General features: G+C 42.9%; 1 protein-coding gene and 1 long non-coding RNA gene across 2 annotated transcripts; one reads left to right on the top strand and one right to left on the bottom strand.

Annotated features, from left to right (window-relative positions):
• Positions 1–489: 489 nt before the first annotated feature.
• On the bottom strand, positions 490–861 carry LOC143266700 (histone H2B variant L1-like). The gene has a single exon (XM_076552207.1). It carries the CDS (start codon positions 859–861, stop codon positions 490–492), a length of 372 nt encoding a protein of 123 aa, XP_076408322.1.
• A 3,357-nt stretch (positions 862–4,218) lies between these two features.
• LOC121822819 (uncharacterized) lies at positions 4,219–5,788 on the top strand. Its single transcript, XR_013044831.1, has 2 exons — positions 4,219–4,323; positions 5,136–5,788. It is a non-coding gene; the product is annotated as an uncharacterized LOC121822819 (long non-coding RNA).
• The last annotated feature ends 9,840 nt before the right edge of the window (positions 5,789–15,628 follow it).

Raw genomic sequence — 15,628 nt, 5'->3', positions numbered from 1 at the left:
AGGACAGAGACAATCAAAGAAAAGGGCTGGGGGGGGGGGCTTCAGGACAGCAGGTGGGGAGAGGGAATGAGGAGAAAGTGTCAGAGCCCTTAAAAAGATCTTATACTTCATAAAGTGACCGAGCAGGGCGGCATGGGTCTACAGAGCACATTTCAGGCCAGCCAGGACTAGGTAGTAAGAACTAAACTTAATAAATTGGGTGGAAGTTCATGGAAGCCTGGGGACTGGAGAGATGGTTCAGCAGTTAAGAGCACCGGCTGCTCTCCCAGAGGACCCAGGTTCAAGTCCCAGCACCCACATGGAGGCTCCAACTACCTGTAACTCTAGTTCCAGGGGACCCAATGTCCTCTTCTGGCCTCCTCAGGTACCAGGCAAAACATCCACACAGTTAAAACAAAATAAAAATGAAACAGAAGAGTGACTATAACACTGAGGTGACGGGCAGTTTGATTTACTTTCCCCGGGTTCAATCAGGCTTGCACATGGAGCTTAGGAAAGGACGAATCTGCGGACTGCTTCATTTCCAAAAGTCACTGCAAACTTTGCCAGCTTCCTGGGCAACAGCAGATACACTGCCTTCTGGATATCTTCTGGGGTGAGGGTACAGCGCTTTTTGCGGTACATCAGCTGGCAGGCTTCTGTAGCAATGCGTTCAAAGATGTCATTGATCAGGATGTTGACAATGTCCACGGAATGAGATGACATGCCTCTCTGGGGGACAACTTCCTTCAGGACCCTGCTTATGTAGCGAGAATAATTTCTATGGCCAAAGTTGATGCTGGAACAATGTGACTGCTTTCTGGAGATTGAACTTAGACTTCTTTTGACATGTTGGCATCTTCTGTGGATGGACCTGGCCATTGTAGATGTTGTTCTCCTTGTCCTTTAGGAATGGAGAGGAGAAGGGCCGGAGAATGGGAGTGGTCATCCTTCTTATGGTGACGTGTCACAGTCACATGGCCAGGGCCTCTCTCTGATTGGTTTTCACTTTTCCTATGTCACAAACACTTAGGAACAGAGCTGACCTCTTGCTGAGGACACATTGGCTCCCCTCAGGCTTTCCTGAGAGTAGGAGGGTGTCAAAAGGACTGATGCCACCACCACTGGTGGTGGCACATGCCTTTAATCCCAGCACTCAGGAGGCAGAGCCAGGCGGATCTCTGTGAGTTTGAGGCCAGCCTGGGCTACCAAGTGAGTTCCAGGAAAGGCACAAACCTACAAAGAGAAACACTGTCTCAAGAAAAATAAATAAATAAAAAGGGCTGATGCCACCTTTAAGCAGGAAAGAGAAGTGTTCAAGTTTTTTGCTTTCCCCCCATAGCAATATGTATGCATCCTATACAATATTCAGAATTGGACAAAGGCTTGTCAAAGTTGGCGGTTGGTATACCAATAGAATACAAAAATATTGTTAGCTTTTGTGTGTGTGTGTGGAAGAAACTTCTTGTAAAAAACATGCATAAATTCACTTATGATCAAACAAATAAGCAAGCCATTGCAAATATGAAGTGGTTGCTTTGTAATACAAATAACTGTTACTAACCAGGTTTTAAGAATTGGGATCCACCCCCTAGTTGGTTATCCAGTATCAAGAGGTCAACCCTGAAATCATATACATATAAGCAACACTAAATAGAATCAACAGATTGTATTTGTACATTTATGCCTATGCATGTAACATAATAAAAAGAGCATGAATTTGAGGGGGGTGAGGGCATCGTGGGAGGGGTTGGAGAGAGGAAAGGGAAGGAGGGAAATGGAGTTACATTTAAACTAAAATACAAAAAGAATAAAAGAAACTCCTCTTCCTACTATGTATGGACATTAAAACAAAAACAAACAAAACAAAACCTCAGTGGGTGAAGGTGCTTGCCACCAAGGCTAACCACCCAAGTTTGACCCCAAGATCCACAGTGGAAGGAGAGAACCCACCTCAGCAAGTTGTGCTCTGACTTCCACACACGTGCCGTGACACACAGGCTTTCTCTCTCCTCTCTCTGTCTCTGTGCCTGTCTGTGCCTGTCTCTCTCTCTCTCTCTGTCTCTGTTTTTGTCTCTATACACACACACACACACACACACACACACACACACACACACACACACACGTAGAAAATTAAACCTAATATTTAGCCAGCAGGTGCAGTAACAGAATCCAGCCCTTCTGGATTCTCTGACTATGGGAAGTTCACCCCTAGGGCTCCCCCATTACCCTTCACACGTGCTGACTCCAAATATGGAAATCTCGACTGCATGTTTTGGGGGGGGGGTTTCCTTGCTCCCACTCTCCTCTTTCAAAAACAAAAAAAGAAGCCTAGAGCCAGGCAGTGGTGGCACATGCCTTTAATCCCAGTACTGGGGATGCAGAGTCACCTGAATCTCTGTGAGTTCAAGCCCAGCCTGGTCTACAAAGTGAGTTCCAGGACAGTACCAAAACTACACAGAGAAACCCTGTCTCAAAAAACAAAACAAAGCAAAAAAAGAAGCCTAGTTAATTTTAATGATAATTGATCCCTTAGAAGCAAGTGTGTACAACTGAAGAATTCAGAACTCCAGGCTTTTATTGTTTAGATTATGATATGAACTGTGTTCATTAACCTTTTTTAATGATAGCATCATTCTTGCAGATTTCATAGTCTTAATTACATGGTCTGCTATTACTTGATATTGTAGTTCTGGCATTAGCCAGAAGACCTTTGTAGAGTCATTCTTGCCATGTGTCATATTGGTATTCATTTAAGAAACCTTCATGCCGGGCGTTGGTGGCACACGCCTTTAATCCCAGCACTCGGGAGGCAGAGCCAGGCGGATCTCTGTGAGTTCGAGGCCAGCCTGGGCTACCAAGTGAGCTCCAGGAAAGGCGCAAAGCTACGCAGAGAAACCCTGTCTCGAAAATCAAAAAAAAAAAAAAAAAAAAAAAAAAAAAAAAGAAAGAAAAAGAAACCTTCATATACTTTTTTAAAATTTTATTTTTAATTTATATGCATTGGTGTTTTTGCCTTCATAATATGTCTGTGTGAGGGTGTTGGTCCCCTGGAACTGGAGAGTTCCCAGCAGACAGTTGTGCTGGGAATAGAACCCCAGTCCTTTGGAAGAGCAATCAGTGCTCTTAACCACTGAGCCATCTCTCCAGCCCCTTCATATACTTTCTTAATCAAATCTGAGCACAATAAAAAAGGAATAGAAGTGACTATGGCAATAACTTACGAGCATTTCAATTATTCATGGTGGCCACTACTGTTAATAATAGTGCCGTTAAATATCCTTCAAAACGAGTTTCTGCATGGGAAGACAAAGAGGGCTGTGTGTAGTTTCTAGAAAGCTGTTTCTCCTCCTTTTCTCCTCCCTAAATATAGAAGGGGGCAAGATGGTATTATGGGGGATAACTTTAAGCTAGCTTTAATTTCTTTATTAAAAATTAAAAAAAAAAAAAAGTTGGGCCGGCAGTGCTGGTGCAGGCCTTTAATCCCAGTACTTGGGAGGCAGAGCCAGGCGGATCTCTGTGAGTTCGAGGCCAACCTGGGCTACCAAAGGCACAAAGCTACACAGAGAAACCCTGTCTCGAAAAACCAAAAAGAGAAAAAGAAAGTTATATGTGTGGGTGTTTGCTGGTATGCATGTGTGTGCACCACATGTGTGCCTGGTGCCCAAGGAGGCCAGAAGATGATGCTGGATCACCTGAACTGGAGTCACTGATGGTTGTGAGCTGCCGTGTGTGTGCTGGAACTCAAACACGTGTCCTCTGGAAGAGCAGCCAGTGCTCTAAACAGCTGAGCCATTCTCCAGCCTCTGGCTCTGATTTCTGAAGACAGGGGGCCTTGTGTGCAGATCTCCACTCCACCTTGCTCACCACTGGTCTCAGCCATGCCTCCTCCTACCAAGACGGAGGCCACCACTTCCACTCTGCTTTGGGGTGATGGATCTTTAATAGATCTTACTAATTTTGCTAACAGATTCCTTTAGATAGAATCACTCAGTCTGCTTAATTATAGAAGAGCTTTATTTGCTACTACTTAGAATAGCTACCAGGCAGAGAGCATTTCTTCCCTCTTCCCCACCAGACTGTGTTATAGTTTCCACTAGAGGAACACTCCTGGCCTTTCTTCTCTGTCGCTTACTCCTTGAGACAAATGCCTTACTTGACTGGGAGGGGAAGCAAGGCAGACAAGCCTGTCTCAGCCCTTCTGGGTTCTCTATGGGCAGCTCACCCCCAGGAAGGATCATTGTGAGGTCCCTTTAGTGGATCAGTAGGTCATTCTGTTTAATTCTGTGCTACATCAAGAAACACTTGCTCCATACCCAAAGGCTGCCCCTTGCATGACTGGTAAGAAAGGTGACATTTTGATCTCAGTCTCTCCCAGTCCTTTGACTCTCTTAGTTGATCTTAGGGTGTGGAGACGCAAGAGTGCAATATATTATAATAGATAACGTAGAAAAGCTGCAAAGCCCCAAATGATAGGCTATAAGCTAAGATGCTTGCTTGCCAGCATGTTCAGAAAAACAAGGAAAGCAGTCTAATAAATTGTTTGTCTAATTAGGGACCAACCTCAATTCTCTTTAATCATTGAATAGTCATTTAAACTATGAATGTGAGCACTACAGGTTTGCCTTTTGCCTCTCTGTGCTTCCTCCTCAAGACATGCTAGAAGAAGGGATGCACATCTTTCAGCATGGTGACCTTCAGGAGCATACAGTGCATTACTAACTCAGGCAATGCAGCAATTCTGATAATTTCTGTCTTTCACACCCTGAGAGGATGAAGACTTTCAGGTCTCCCTGCTTCTTTTCTGCCGAATTCTCAGGGTCTTAGATGAAGTCCAGTGTCTGCTAACAGGACACACACATCCTGACCAGATACACCAGAGGCTCCCAGCAGTCAAGCTGTTTAAAACTCTTTGGCTTTGATTCCAATGTCCAGGATTGCTTTTCTCCCAGACTCTGGGTTCATGCTCCATTCTGCTATTCCTATTTGGGGCATGGATTGCATGCTGCCACCCTTCTGTGATTGGAGTACTGCTTAAATTACAGGAACTTTTAATGACACAAGGTCATCATAAGACAGTGAGAGATAACTTCACTGTAATATAATGATGATGGAAATTGTATTAACTGAAAACAGAAAACTTCCTCTTCCAGGCATGAGTATCCCTTCCCACTCTCAGGAAAGCCTGAGGGGAGCCAATGTGTCCTCAGCAAGAGGTCAGCTCTGTTGCTAAGTGTTTGTGACATAGGAAAAGTGAAAACCAATCAGAGAGAGGCCCTGGCCATGTGACTGTGACACGTCACCATAAGTAGGATGACCACTCCCATTCTCCGGCCCTTCTCCTCTCCATTCCTAAAGGACAAGGAGAACAACATCTACAATGGCCAGGTCCATCCACAGAAGATGCCAACATGTCAAAAGAAGTCTAAGTTCAATCTCCAGAAAGCAGTCACATTGTTCCAGCATCAACTTTGGCCATAGAAATTATTCTCGCTACATAAGCAGGGTCCTGAAGGAAGTTGTCCCCCAGAGAGGCATGTCATCTCATTCCGTGGACATTGTCAACATCCTGATCAATGACATCTTTGAACGCATTGCTACAGAAGCCTGCCAGCTGATGTACCGCAAAAAGCGCTGTACCCTCACCCCAGAAGATATCCAGAAGGCAGTGTATCTGCTGTTGCCCAGGAAGCTGGCAAAGTTTGCAGTGACTTTTGGAAATGAAGCAGTCCGCAGATTCGTCCTTTCCTAAGCTCCATGTGCAAGCCTGATTGAACCCGGGGAAAGTAAATCAAACTGCCCGTCACCTCAGTGTTATAGTCACTCTTCTGTTTCATTTTTATTTTGTTTTAACTGTGTGGATGTTTTGCCTGGTACCTGAGGAGGCCAGAAGAGGACATTGGGTCCCCTGGAACTAGAGTTACAGGTAGTTGGAGCCTCCATGTGGGTGCTGGGACTTGAACCTGGGTCCTCTGGGAGAGCAGCCGGTGCTCTTAACTGCTGAACCATCTCTCCAGTCCCCAGGCTTCCATGAACTTCCACCCAATTTATTAAGTTTAGTTCTTACTACCTAGTCCTGGCTGGCCTGAAATGTGCTCTGTAGACCCATGCCGCCCTGCTCGGTCACTTTATGAAGTATAAGATCTTTTTAAGGGCTCTGACACTTTCTCCTCATTCCCTCTCCCCACCTGCTGTCCTGAAGCCCCCCCCCCAGCCCTTTTCTTTGATCGTCTCTGTCCTTTGCTGTCTATTATCTCTAAGCCAGCAGTTTCAGGCGGTTGTTATTGCAAGGATAGGCTCGCATCACGTGTTTCTCTCTTTAATTTGTTTCTTAGTTTTCTACCTGCTGATAAACGTACCTCTGGATTGCTTCCACTCCTGTTCCAACTGGCACTCCATACTGTGACCATACCACAATTCACGATATGCCCTCTCTTGATAGAGACCTAAAGTGCTCCTTTTTTAGTAACAGAGCTGCAACAACAGAGTTGCCACGGGAGCCGAAACATACAGCATTTGATCCATGATCACACCCTACATGTATTAACGTCTTTAATCCCACAAAACCCTGTGAGGATTAAATAATTATCCCCAGCCCCTGGAGGATGAAAATGAGGCACTGAGAACTAACCACTTGCCTGAGGTCACCTGTGTGAATGGAAGGACTGGGTTTGAGCAGGATACCAAATCTGTCAAGGAGACTAGACCATAGGGCATGAAAACTCTTCCACAAGAACTCCTCTTGGAAATAAATGCCTGGAGACGTTGGTGGCTTGTAGTTAGCTTTTCTAGTTAACTTCCAAAGAGTTTATATGTGTCACAGACAACAGGAATTTTGTTTTTCACAAGAAGGAAAAAAAAAACATTTGTTTTATGTGTCTACTGGGGTTGGAACTGAAGCCATTCTAAGGAAGAAGGCCTTTCCCTGTTTCTTGGCTGGGATCCATTCTCTGTTTTTCCTGGGTTCATTTGCTTCTGAATCTAACTTGTCCAAGTTTCTGAAAACTCACCCAAACAGGCTCTACCCACCTATTCTAGACAGAGGTGATGGGCTCCTTAAAGCTTAAGGGATCTTCGTTGTGTGTCCACATCTACCTAGAATCCAGCTCAACAAACTCACAGCCCAGTGACTGATGGGCCCTGAGGTCTAAGAGGGTTAGCAAATTACAGCTTCTGGGCCAACTCTGACCGCAAAGACTATCACAGCTCTTTTATTATACAGTACCACGGTGCTAACTGAGGCTTCTACATTTGTGCACAGATGTTTAAGAAAAAACAACAGCACAGGAAACATATTCAACAGGCCTCACGTGGACCACAAAGCCTAAAGTACAATCATGCCCTACACAGCGATAGAGTGGTCAACAGTTGGCCACATTTGTGACGGCAGGCCCGTGAGCTCAGACTGCAGCTGTTCATTCCTATTCTTGCTATTTGTACTGTACTTTTCTATGTTGAGAGGCATAAGCAGTTAACTTCCTGTTACAATGGTGTGCAGGATTCAATACTCCAGTGTCCTGTACAGGTCTGCTGCCTAGGAGCAAGAAGCCCTATCATCTAGTTTGTGTAAGCACAGTGTATTATGTTTGCATAACAGCAAGACCACCTGATGACATAGTAAATATCTAAAAATCAGTCCACTGGTTTTTAAAAGAACCACCCAACAGCTGAATCGCTTACCAGAGCAATTGCTGGACTTGCCATCTAGAAGTGAAGTTTGCCACGGGCAGGTCTGGACCACGCTGTGGACTTTTGGGATTTCAGTACATAAGGCTCTTAAAGCTTGCCACCTTAGGTCAGTTTACAGAAAAAGTGTCATAGCTGACATTTCAAATCACTGGAATAAGGAGAGTAAATGCAAATGGCATCTCATAATTCAGGCAATGATCTAATTATGGAAAAATTTCCTTCTAGATTGAGATATTGTAAGGATTATGTCCTTAATTACGTCACCAGCTTGCAACGGTGTCCCAGCCTAAAAAGCAGGTGTGTCCTCTGTGAGTTCTCTTTCCGCTCCTTCTTCACTCTCTCCTTCGGTATTCCCCCCTCCGCGTGGTCTCTCTCTCTCTCTCTCTCTCTCTCTCTCTCTCTCTCTCTCTCTCTCTCTCTCTCTCTCTCTCTCCCAATAAAGCTCTAGAAAGGTAACTATGGCTCGTGACTCTTCTGCCACTGATACATCCAGCACTCTGCTCTGTCGTCATGGCCACTGCTGGCAGCAGCCAGACACGAGCGCTGCGGCTTAACCAACAGATATGAACTTCGGGTGAAGGGAGTTGCTGTATTCCTTCTACATCAGAATTTTAAAATAAGATCAATGTTTTGGTGGGAGCGATCCCTTGAAATACAGTTGTTTTCAGGTCTAATTATATAAATGCCTATGTGCAAAAAAAATACCTACTTTTGGAATATTTGAACATTTTTTTTGTAAAATATATTGAGTAGATGCAGGTTTTCATTATGTGGTCCAGTGGCCACCGTACAATGGTTGCCACCAACCATCTTTAGAACCTTGTGCCTCACTGAACCTGTACCATTAAACAAGAACTCCCCATTCTCTCTTCTTCTGGGTCCCCACAAACCCACTCCGTTCCTTGTCCCACTGTAGGTGAAGTCCAACACTGTTTCACTTTTGATGATCACCGTATCACTCCGTGGAATATCTTCCAGTGCCTCTAGGTTGAGAATGCCAGGATTTCCTTCCTTTTAAGGTTAAATCCCTTTTATGCGTCTATCACTATGGTGATACTTTATTTGTGCTGAAATGTGATTTTATTTGTATGTTAATAAATAAAGTTGCCTGGGGGTCAGAGCTAATAACAAGCCATTTAGCAGAAGTCTGGCAGTGGTAGCACATGCCCTTAATCCTGATCACATGGCAGGCAGAGTCTGTGTGTTCAAGGATATGGCCAGCATGGTGACACACGCCTTTAATCTCAATACCAAACATAGAGACCTGGAGGTCTGTATAGACAGGCAGTGACAAGGAGGTCATGTGGTTGGGTTTAGAGCCAATGAGAAGGCAGAACAGAAAGTCAATAAAAAGACAGATACACAGGAAGTAGGTCTCTTTCTCAGGGGAAGGACTGCAGGGGCAGCGAGGGGTAAGAAGGTGATCTTAGCTCTTGGCTACTGCTCCATCTCTGGGCTTTGAACTCTGCATTTGGCTCTGTGTTTCTTATTTAATAAGACCATTCAGAATTACATCTACATATCACTGTCTATTCCTTTATTGATGGATGGTTGCCGTCTCTCAGCCACTGTAAACCATGCGGCGATGAACATGGTAAACAAGTATCTGTTAACGGCCCTGCTCCCGATGCTTTAGAGTGTATCCTTGAAAGTGAAACCTGGGGGGGGGGGTGCTGAATAGATGACTCAGCAGGTAAAGGCACTTGGTGTCAAGCCTGACTGTCTCAGTGTACTCCCCAGGTCCCTCAGTCACCGCGCAGTTAAAATGGAAGAGCACCGAGCTGGAGAGTACACAGGTCTCTTAGGACTAAACCACCCTTCTAGCCATGGCTGCCCTGTGTTGACATAAGAGAAATAAAACTTAACGTATTTGTGCCAGTATTATTTTGAATTATTATCATTCATACTCTAACTTAATTTTCATACAGACATCCAGAGGATCATTGACTGCCACACAATGTGGTTAGCATCAAGATGATTACAGGCTTATTAAATAAAAACATATTAACCTAGAAATGGAGGCCGATGACTTGTGTTTTGCCAGATGATGTTGTGGCGAAATGAAATTTCATGTCACTTAGCAGCCCTTTTCTCGGAGATACACAGTGCAGATGGCGAGAGCCGGCCTGTTGTTAGTCTGTTGGGCATGCGATGTGACTTTGAAAAATTACTGAAAGTACAGAGTTAGCAATAGATTCACAGAGGACAGGAAACAGAATTTTCTACTATTAGCAATATGAACAAATACAGATTCTGTGATCATTTGAAACCAGTGGTGTGCATCATATGTCACAGACCGACAAGCAAAAATAATGCTCATCTTAAAGTGAACATCACCCAACAATAAAACTGTGGCCATCTTGAACTGAGTCAGCGGCAGCAAATACAAAGAGAGAGAGAGAGAGAGAGAGAGAGAGAGAGAGAGAGTTAGAGTTGAACCTGAAAGATATTAGGAGGCAAAAATCATAGCAGCTACTGGGATGTGTGTAATAACAGATGAACTGCCAACTAGACATTCCCTGGGGGCTCTGGCCCAGAAGACTTAATGAATAGATCCAAGTCATTAGGCAGTGTATGCTTAGCAGTACCATGTAAAATAACCGCACAGTATGCAACCAACAGCTTTACACAGTGACGTATGAGCTATCATAGGGTGCTCGAAGTGCAGAGAGCCTGGCGAGAGTCAGATGACCTCATGCAGGCCACCAGCACTTGTTTAAAACTCAGGAGAGGACAGCTTGAAGTTTTAATACTTGAGAGCATTTCTTATCAGCCTTGGCTATGCCGCACGTCAGGTGTTGACAGATGTTACCTCTGATAGCTGGTTATTTTGCAAGACATTTGGCAGGATGGGGGAAACCAGCAGGTTGTGCCAGTTACCTTCAAGGTTAGGAGTCCAGAAAATAATTTCAGTTGTCAGCAGAAGGGGAGTGACCACTGACTGGTTCATAGCTTCCTTTGTGGAGGCCGTGGTTGCCGTGGCAACCATGGAGGATTCCTAGAAGAGAAGATATGCTTGCTCTGGAATAGAGCAAGTGAAATCTTACTAGCATGGCAGTTCATCCAAAAAGCCTCTTTTGTCAGGCATGGCAGTGTTTACTGTGATTACAGTGTTTGGGAAGCAGAGGCAGATGGAGCTGGACTACAAGGCCAGCCTGGGCTAAATAGTGAGTTTAAGACCAGCATGGGCTATCCCAGTTAGGATCAAAAAGAAAAAGCAACAAGCTTTTAAAACTAAAGAATCCTTTTAAATTGTTTGGCAGCTGACAAAATCAGTAGATAGGAAATCATGAAAGATAGAACATACACGGACAATATAATCAATAATATTCTAATCAGCAGCAGGAACCTACACATTTCCTCAAGTATTCATGGCACATTCACTCAAGTTAGACCAACTCTTAGTCCATAAAATGCCAACAACTCTGTGTGTGATTCTGTATGTGTATGTGTGTGTGCATGTGTGTGTATGTGTATGTGAATGTGTGTGTGTGTATGTATGTGCATGTGTGCGTGCGCGCACATGCATATGTGTGTGTGTGTGTGTGTGTGTGTGTGTGTGTGTGTGTGTGTGTGTGTGTGCCTACGTGGAGATCCATGTGTACATCTGCCTGTGAATGCACAGAGGCAACAAAAACTGCCAAAACTAAAAAGAAAAGAGGAAAAGACTTGGAAAAAAAATAAAACAATCAGAATATACAAGAAGTGTAGGAAAAATTAAAATGTATAATGGGGATATGCAAAGAAAAAGAAAGAAAGAAATATTTGAATTAATAATAATTGGAAATTTCTCTAAATGTCAGACAGTGAACCACAAATCCATGAAACTCAGAGAACATGAGGGAGAAAAAAAATGAAGAAAAAGCTACCTTTAATGTTCTGTTCAAATTACAGGAAAGTCAAAGCTAAACAAAACACTAAAAGAAACCAGAAAGGGAACATTCTGACCTACAGGGAAACAAAGATAAGGATTTCATCCAACTTCTGCACAGAAATCACTCACAAGAGTAGGGAAAAAACACTGTTGAGGAAAAAAAATCCCACCAACCTATAATTCTGTTATTCTATAAAATGATCTTTCAAAAGTAAAGGAAAATAAAAACTTTCCCAAACAAATTTGAAAAGAAATTTTGCTTTTAACAAATGTTTAAAGTTGTTCAGAGAAGAGAAAAAAAAATTATATGTAAATTCAAATCTATGTAAAGAAAAGAAGAATTCCCTAAAAAGGATAAGTGATGGTAAAATACTTTTGTTTTGTTTTGTTTTAGTTTTGGTTTGTGAGACAGGGTTTCTCTGTGTAGACTTAGCTGTCCTGGACTCACTCTATAGACCAGGCTGGCTTCAAACTCACAGAGATTGCCAGCCTCTGGCCCTGAGTGCTTAGATTAAAGGCGTGCACCATCACTGCCTGGCGGTAAAATTATTTCAGTTCATCTAACAGACAGGAGACTGTTCATAATAATAGTAACAATGCATTTGATTGTGTATTAATGTGCACAAGGACACACTTATGTAGCCTCATATATGGGAGAAATTATAAATGCAAGAATACAGGGACAGGATGGAAGAATTTAGTTCTTTTAACTCTAATCTACCTATTCTTTCCATGGAGCAGTATAATGCTATAATGTAAACTTGGACTAGCTGTTAAGGAACATTGCAAATTCTAAAGCAACTAGTAAAAGGGGCCAAAAAGTAATTATTTCTAAGGGAAAGGGAATCATATAAAACATTAAAGCCATAAAAACATAGAAAAGGTGCAAGAAAACCAGGAACGAGAGCAATGTCAACACATTAATCCAACTGTAGACCAGTTATCACTTTGTGGGGCTGAAAGGATGGCTCCATGGTTAAGAGTAAGTGTACCCAAGTCTGAGGGCCTGAGTTAGATTCCCAGCACTACAGACAAAAACCTACAAATGGATATGTATAGCAGGTTGATTCATTATTGCCAACATTTGGAAGCAGCATATATTACTTTTGGTTAATGACTGGATAAACTACGCATCGTCTAGAAAAACAGGATTATTCATCACCCAAGAGAAATGAGCTACCAAGGGGTGGAAAAACATGGAAGAAACTCAAATGAACAGAATTAAGTAAAACAAGCCAATCAAAAGGCTACGCTGCTGGACTCCAATGATTTGATCCTTGAAGAAAGCAAAACTATGTAGAGTGAAAAATAATAAAAAATTAACGATGGTCAGGACTTTGTGGAGATGGAAAAATGAGAAAGCAGGTCCTGGAGGCCTTTTAGGGCAATGAAGCTTCTCTGTATAATATCATAATAGTGGAAATATGGCACAGGTTCATAGAACTTACATCCCCAAAGTAAAGCTATGTGAACTATAGACATCAAGTAGTGATCTGTTGATGGAAGCTAATCTAATTAAGTGCACCTTTTTAATGAGGGAAGTTGACCATGGAGAAGGTACCTGTGTGTAAAGGTGGGGGATACATAGGAGTTTCTGTGTCTTTTGCTCAGTCTTGCTATGAACCTAAAACCATGCTAAATAATAATAATAATAATAATAATAATAATAATAATAATAATAATAGTCTATTGGATTCTGCTCTACCCATAGATCAGTGTCTCGCTTAGCCATCAGAGAAGTATCCTTCTGTAGTAAGGGGGAACTAATACAGAGAGTAAGAGGCCTTGGAACATTCAGTTCTAAACACAATATCTTCACAAAACCCCTCTCCTCAGGGCTCAAGGAACCCTGTGGAAGAGGAGGCAGAAAGATTGTTAAGTGTCAGAGGAGCTGAAGGACACCAAGGAACTATTTTTCAGACATAAGAAGACTGACACATGTAGGAACTCACAGAGACCTTAGCACCAAGCCAGATGGTGTCCCATCACTGAGAGGAGGAAGTGGACACATGTTCCATTCTTATCCAAGAAACTATCTAATTGTCAACCATTCACAAAGGAAAAATTCATTTTCTGCAATGGAGTCTCACTGGGTATACAAACGATACTTAAGGGAAAGCCCCATGTCCTTCGTAGATGGCCAACACAAAATGAACTCAATGGTACTTTTGGAGACTTTTTTTTTCTTTTTTCATTTTTCTTTCCTTTTCCTTTTTCTTTTTTTTTTCTTTTTCTCCCTCCCTCCCCATAATGCTTTGTAGTCAGAGGTTTCCCTGTATCCCGTCTGGTCCCACAGCTGCTCAGACCCGAATAAACACAGAGAGGCTTGTATTATTTTCAAATTATATGGCCTAATGGCTCAAGCTTCTTGCTAGCTAGCTCTTATATCTTAAATTAACCTATTTTTATTAATCTATGTTCTACCACATGTTCCATGGCTTTACCGGTCTGCTGGCATGTTGTTCCTTCAGTGGCAACTGGCATCTCTCCCCGCCTTCTTCCTGTATCTCTTCCTGTCTCCCCCTTGGATTTCTGCCTGCCTCTAAGGTGCCTTGCCATAGGCCAATGCAATTTTATTTATCAACCAATCATATTCATATCAAGCAACACATATTCATAGCACACAGAAAGACATCCCCCAGCAGGCTTTTTTTTTGGGCATTTTTTAAACCTTATTGGTCTTTTGCTTGTGTATTATGATTTCCAATTTTGCATTTTTTAAGTGTTTTGTGTGTACATGTGTCTGTGTTTCTCCTGCTTTTTCTTTGGTTTTGTTTGTTTTTATTTGCCTGTTTTCTAAAAAGAGAAAGAAAAAAGGCATCGAGTTGTAAGGGTGGGGAGGTGGGAAGGACCTAGGAGGACATGAGAGAGGAGAAACCATGATCAGAATATATTATATAAAAATTATTTTCAATAAAAATAACATCTGTTGGAGAGAAGAAAGAAAACAGGGATGAGGAAAAGAGAAAGGGAGGGGGAGGTGATGAGGTGCTTTGTACTACAGAGTTCTATCAAATATTTTAAACCAATTTCATATTTAAAAAAAAAAATAGGGTCTTGTGCAAGGCATTGGTGGTGCACTGGGGAGGCTGAGGCATTCAGTTGAAGGCCAGCCTGGTCTGCAAAGTGAGTTCCAGGACAGCCAGAGCTGGTACAGAGAAAGTCTGTCTTGAAAAAGCAAAAAAAGGGGGGGGGCAGCGTCTTGCTACATGGCTAGGACTTCAAATCCTCCTCCTTGAGCTTTCTGGAATTGCAAGTGTGCACCACTATGTCCAGCTCTGAAGACCTCTGTTGTAGGCAGGGTTTTTCATTTGGGATCTTGATCAGCTCTGTTCCATTAGCTGCTTCCCAAATAACCACTCAGAGACTTATTATTAATTATAAGTGCTATGCTGATGGCTCAGGCTTATTACTAACCAGCTCTTACAACTTAAATTAACCCATTTCTATTCATCTATGTGTTGCCCCACCCGAGCCTCATGGCTTTTATATCTCTTGCATGTCTTCCTCTGACTTCACCCTCCTTCTTCCCAGCATTCTCTCTGCCCTGAAAATCCTGCCTAGCCATTGGTCAATCAGCTTTTTATTAACAATGAGAGCAATACATATTTACAGTGTACAAAGATTGTTCCCCAGCACTTTGGATTTTGTATTTGGTTTGAAATTTTATTGGTGGTGGAAGTAGCTGAGTGTTTTGGGTAATGGAGAGAGTGTTTTTGTTCCGGTATTTATGATGGTGTGATGAGAATGCCACCCCCCCCCCATAGACTTATATATTTGAATAATTGGTCCCAGTTGGCAAAACTGTTTGGGAAGCATTAGGAGGTGTGGCCTTGTTGGAGGAGGCATAGCACTGGAGGAGGGCCTTGAGGTTCCAAAAGACTGGCCATTCCCAGTGTGCTCTCTCTGACTCCTGCTTAGGGATTAAGACGCAAGCTGGGGGGTGGGGGGTGGGGATTTAGCTCAGTGGTGGAGTGCTTGCCTAGCAAGCACAAGGCCCTGGGTTCGGTCCTCAGCTCCAAATTAAAAAAAAAAAAAAAGACACAAGCTCTCCACTCTTCCTTCTACTTGCCTTCACTCTGA

This window comes from Peromyscus maniculatus, chromosome 15 (assembly GCF_049852395.1).
Source record: "Peromyscus maniculatus bairdii isolate BWxNUB_F1_BW_parent chromosome 15, HU_Pman_BW_mat_3.1, whole genome shotgun sequence".
Taxonomy (NCBI): Eukaryota; Metazoa; Chordata; class Mammalia; order Rodentia; family Cricetidae; genus Peromyscus; species Peromyscus maniculatus.
Note: the sequence above shows the minus strand (reverse complement) of the source record. Positions and strands in the feature narration are given on the sequence as shown.